The 5,567-nt window shown below is 46.6% G+C and overlaps 1 protein-coding gene across 1 annotated transcript in view; it reads right to left on the reverse strand.

Moving 5' to 3' along the window:
- Nucleotides 1-3,224, reverse strand: part of LOC116401116 (GON-4-like protein) — a gene marked incomplete at its 5' end in the record, with an annotated part of 9,905 nt that extends 6,681 nt beyond the window's left edge. Inside the window, 5 exons of the mRNA XM_031879365.1 lie at nt 341-1,180; nt 1,818-1,934; nt 2,053-2,203; nt 2,785-2,935; nt 3,029-3,224. Coding sequence (XP_031735225.1) covers nt 341-1,180; nt 1,818-1,934; nt 2,053-2,203; nt 2,785-2,935; nt 3,029-3,224 — 1,455 coding nt within the window. The remainder of the gene's footprint in view (nt 1-340; nt 1,181-1,817; nt 1,935-2,052; nt 2,204-2,784; nt 2,936-3,028) is intronic.
- Nucleotides 3,225-5,567: the final 2,343 nt, after the last annotated feature.

Genomic DNA, 5,567 nt, shown 5'->3' on the forward strand with positions numbered 1-5,567 from the left:
TGCTTCATAGTCTCCTAGAGAGGTCTGCTTCATAGTCTCCTAGAGAGTTCAGAGGTCAGCAGGTTACCTGTAACTCAGGAACTGACAGCACCGACTCCTCTGAAGCCGATGACATCACTTCCTCCTCATCTTCATCCTGCGTGAGGTCATCAAAATCCTCCTCTTCGTCCTCGCCCGGTCGGTCCTGATCTTCATCCTTTTCCTTCTCTCCATCCTCATCCCTCTCTCCTCCTCCCCCCCCGTCCTCCATCTGTCCCTCCTCCTCCTCCTCCTCCTCCCCCTCCCCCTCTCCTCCCCCGCCTGCTTCCTCTTCTCCACCGCCTCCTCCTGCACCTCCCACATCTCTCCCCTCGTCCTCCTCTCCACCAGTGTTTTCTCCTCCGTTCAAACTGGCCACACCCAGAGCAGTCCAGTTCTCCTCCTCCTCCTCCTCCTCCTCCTCGTCTCCTGCACAGGACGACGGAGGACTCAGTGTTGATGTTGAAGCTGAACTCTCCTCCCCCACCTGTCTCTCCTCCAGTGGCCTTGTGGACGTCTGCTCCGCTTCCTTTTGCTCCTCTTTGATTGGTCTGTAGATCTCTTGCCCCAGAGCGTGCTGGGAGTTCACAGTGGGCGGAGCCTTCACCATCTGAAGTAGGAAGTACCCCGGCTTCACGCCGTCAGTGGAGCAAAGCATCGTGGGATTTGCGGTGTCCGGGTGGGCCAGGGAGGGGAGGGGGAGGAGGAGGGGCGTCCTCCGACCAATAGGAAGGCAGGACTGGATAATGTCTACACACACTGGGTGGGCGGGGACTGCATGCACAGCAGCCAATAGGGCGGCCCCAGAGTCAGGAGGCGGAGCAACAGCAGGGGAGCCAGAGAGTAACGTCACACCTGGAGGAGGAAGGGCGAGGAAGCCGATTGGCTGCACGTCCACCTGTCTGTCTGCTGCTGTCTTCGACTGTCTCGCTGTCTGCCCGTCCACCGGCGAGTCCACCGCCTGTCTGTCTGCCGGGGCTTTGGCGAGCGGCAGCAGAGATGCATTGTGGGCCAAAGTGAAGAGACGTCTGTGTGGGGGTGGAGGCAGATGGGCCGACTTCTTGAGCCAGTGGGGGTGGAGCCTCAGGGTGCATCCAACGGGGAGGGAGGGGGGGTAACAGGTGGAGGTGTGTCGGGTCTTCTGGATGATCAGCTGACTGTTCTGCAGGTGAGAACCAAAAGAGAACCACAGTTAGTAAAGTCTACGGAGACTGTAGAACTGAAAACTATTCTGTCATTTTTCCAAACAAGTTGCTCTCATTCCCACAATTTTTACTCTTCATTCACCATTTTTGGTCAAAACGTAGGAAACGTTGTGCCGGTCGCAGACACGTATCTCTGGAATCCAACAGACTTACACATTTAGCTGAGGGAGCCTGAAAGCACCATGAACTCCAACCAACTGCTCCATTAGACTCCATGTTAAATCTGACCACTAATTTCTCAAAGAAAGCAGACAGTACCAGTTTACATCCTCTGAAACAGAGGGTCAAAACAACTCTCTGGTGTTGACCTGTCAATCAGTGTGTAGCGACGCTCTAAAGCATCCCGTGCTTTATGGTCTGTTTGACTCTAAATGGACCATAATGTACTAAATGAACATCATGCTGTATTGAAGAAGACTTGAAACTAGAGATTGAGACCATAAACTCATGTTTACAATGTTTACTGAGGTAATAAATCAAGAGAGAAGTAGAGTCATTTTCTCATAGACTTCTATACAACCAGAGGAGTCGCCCCCTGGTCGACACCAGAGAGAATGCAGCTTTAACACTTGAATTAGAATTAGTCCGTCCAACCTTGAGCCAGTTGGGCATGTTGGTGGTGTTTCTGTCCACCGGGGGGCACCGGTCTCCAGGCTCAACTCTGCTGCAGGCGAGCGGCAGCGGGGGGGCAAACGTCTGCGTCAGAAAAGTCTGAAAAAACATGACGAGAAGACAAAACTTTTAACCCCAACTGTCCGACTGCAGAGGACATGGTCACAGCTGCTGCTGATGTCAGTCAGTGTGTGTGATGATGTCACAGTGATGTCACCTTGATGACGTTGCCGTGTGGTGCTCTTGGGCCGCTCATCTCTCTGATGTGTTTCCTGAAGTTCCATCGAGTCTTACAGAGCAGGTAGGAGCTGATCAGCTGGTCCGACTGGATCGTCCCCTCGAAGTGCTTCAGACCCAGAACGATCAGCCTGCACAGAGGCATGATGGGAAACGTTGTTATTGTACGATACATATGTATGTATACTCAGTGGTACTCCGTCAGGGCCTGCAAGGCCTTCTCTGCTGGCCTAAACAGAATCACAAAGTTATATCTATTTTATAATCTAATAATTTTTCTTAAATACACTACATGTAAATACACTACACTTTTAACTAATTTCCCCCTGGGGATAAATGAAGTTTATATCTATCAGAACAGGTGTGGCAGTAATCAGGCCTGGGTGTGGCTAGAGAAATTGAACTCAGCTTTCCAAAGATGTGATAAACCACAGTTACTTTATGTTTTAACAGGGGGGGGGCAATCACTTTTTCACACAGGGCCATGTAGGTTTGGATTTTTTTCCCCCTTAATAATAAAAACCTTCATTTAAAAACTGCATTTTGTGTTTACTTGTGTTATCTTTGTCTAATATTTAAATTTGTTTGATGATCTGAAACATTTAAGTGTGACAAACATGCAAAAAAATAAGAAATCAGGAAGGGGGCAAACACTTTTTCACACAACTGTACATATGTGTGTACTTTGTGTTTTAGTGTACGTGTAGTGTACCCGTCTTCTCCTGCAGTGTAAACACTCCGGTGGTGTCGGGGGTGGATGGCGGGGTCCAGGCTGCAGACAGGAAGTAGTTCTGGGTACAGGAAGACGGAACGGGTGGCAAGCAGCCAGGCGGCGTCAGTGGGCAGCAGAGGGAAGGCGAGGCCTAAACAAAGCCAGAACCACAACTAGAACTAGAACCAGAACAAGCTGCTGGAACAACCAAACCTTATCAGAAAAATAAGATTTCCCTCCTTACTGTTGGTAGCAGGCATCATCCTGGGGAGCCAGCGTCTGGAGGTAGCAGGAGGAGCAGAGACAGGAGGAGGAGGAGGAGGCTGCGCTCCCTGCTCCACTTCCTGAAGGAGATCCAGTGCACCCTGCAGGTTACCCACTCTGAAACTGCTCAGGAGGAAAACCTCCTCCCGACGGCTGGCAAACTGCTGCAGCTCCTCCTGGAGGGACAAGAGGTGTTAGTGGTTACTAACCAGGCAGTGTTTGTGTTTACTAACCAGGTAGTGTTTGTGGTTACTAACCAGGCAGTGTTTGTGGTTACTAACCAGGTAGTGTTTGTGGTTACTAACCAGGCAGTGTTTGTGGTTACTAACCAGGCAGTGTTTGTGGTTACTAACCAGGCAGTGTTTGTGTTTACTAACCAGGCAGTGTTTGTGTTTACTAACCAGATAGTGGTTACTAACCAAGTAGTGTTTGTGTTTACTAACCAGGTAGTGTTAACTAACCAGGTAGTGTTAGTGGTTACTAACCAAGTAGTGTTTGTGTTTACTAACCAGGTAGTGTTTGTGTTTACTAACCAGGTAGTGTTTGTGTTTACTAACCAGATAGTGGTTACTAACCAAGTAGTGTTTGTGTTTACTAACCAGGTAGTGTTTGTGTTTACTAACCAGATAGTGTTTACTAACCAGATAGTGTTTACTAACCAGGTAGTGTTTGTGTTTACTAACCAGGTAGTGTTAACTAACCAGATAGTGTTAACTAACCAAGTAGTGTTTGTGTTTACTAACCAGATAGTGTTTGTGTTAACTAACCAAGTAGTGTTAACTAACCAAGTAGTGTTTGTGTTTACTAACCAGGTAGTGTTTGTGTTTACTAACCAAGTAGTGTTTGTGTTTACTAACCAAGTAGTGTTTGTGTTTACTAACCAGGTAGTGTTTGTGTTTACTAACCAAGTAGTGTTTGTGTTTACTAACCAGATAGTGTTTGTGTTTACTAACCAAGTAGTGTTTGTGTTTACTAACCAAGTAGTGTTTGTGTTTACTAACCAAGTAGTGTTAGTGGTCACTAACCAAGTAGTGTTTGTGTTTACTAACCAGGTAGTGTTTGTGTTTACTAACCAGGCAGTGTTTGTGGTTACTAACCAGATAGTGTTTGTGTTTACTAACCAAGTAGTGTTAGTGGTCACTAACCAAGTAGTGTTTGTGTTTACTAACCAGGTAGTGTTTGTGGTTACTAACCAGGTAGTGTTTGTGTTTACTGACCAGGGCCCCGTTCCTCGTACGTGGTTCAACTAAGTCGATCAAATGTCCTGTTAGCAGCCTAAATTAAGGAGATGATTGAAGTCAGGCTATCTGGGTTTCTCCATGGCTGATCCTCTCAAACAGTCTCGTTAATTGGACCCAGACGATCAGGATCAGGATAATTGCGTGTGCCCGTCCTGCTTCAAAAGGGGGAAGCGTCGATCACCGAAACCATGATTTTCTAACAGCACAATGTTAAATAAAGTCAAAGAAAGAGCCTCTTTTTACTCCGCTGACGAGCAGGAGATGATCATGAACGCATATGAGGAATTCAAGACCATAATCACGGCTAAATATAACACCTCCACCGCTGCGAGGGCTAGACAAGAAGCACGCAAAATATCACAGACACGTTAAATGCGTAAGTGTTGTAAATGTATCGGCTCATTTTAATGCCTCATCACCCCAATCAATCAGATGATATGTCTTTAAATGAGCTGCTGGCAGTAGGCTTAATGAATGCATCATCCAATGAGATCTATAGCGACAATAATGATCTCAACTCTTTCACAATAAGATAAAAACAAGCCCAAAGAGCATCTACTGATCCTCATTAATATGAGGATATATGTACTGTATGCCCTCATGTATCATGTACTATATATGTGTATATACATGTATGTGTAGATCACCATATAGAACTAGTTTGAATCTGTGTGTGAATCTGTGTGTGGGCGGATCAGTGTGTGTGTGTGTGTAATTCATCATCAGACATTCAATCAACTGAAGCAGTGAAGATAAATAGTGTGTGATTCTCTCTGTTCTTATCATGAGTCCACCTTCATCATGTTCTACAGTAATGATATGCTGGTGTACTAATAACACTGTCATATCATTATGAGTGCTTTAACCCTCATGTATGCAACGCAGCCATCAAGAGGACATGGGAGCAAGTAAACACTAACACACACACATTACTCAGAATGCTGAGTCAGTACAATATGTGCCATGGTGATGTAATGAACACATCCATAAGTTTATTAAGCGCCTAATAAACTTTACCAACAGCACGGCATGCAGCGGCTTTCCCCATGTTCTCCGCATCGCCGACACTGTACAACAATGTACCACTCGCAGAACAGCTCAAGGCTGCATCCAGTGTGTGAGACATCAGTGCTCGGCTGCAGCGTGTGGTGTTCAATGTATGCTCCAGAAGGTCTGTAAATAAATGATTCCTTGTGGGCAGAATGGATAGCGCTCGTATAGGAAGTCATCGTGATGTGATAACGGATCTTGGCGATGTGGAAGAACTCTCTCCCTATA

The sequence above is a fragment of the Anarrhichthys ocellatus genome, unplaced genomic scaffold (genome assembly GCF_004355925.1).
Source record: "Anarrhichthys ocellatus isolate YVR2014 unplaced genomic scaffold, GSC_Weel_1.0 scaffold251, whole genome shotgun sequence".
Lineage (NCBI taxonomy): Eukaryota > Metazoa > Chordata > Actinopteri > Perciformes > Anarhichadidae > Anarrhichthys > Anarrhichthys ocellatus.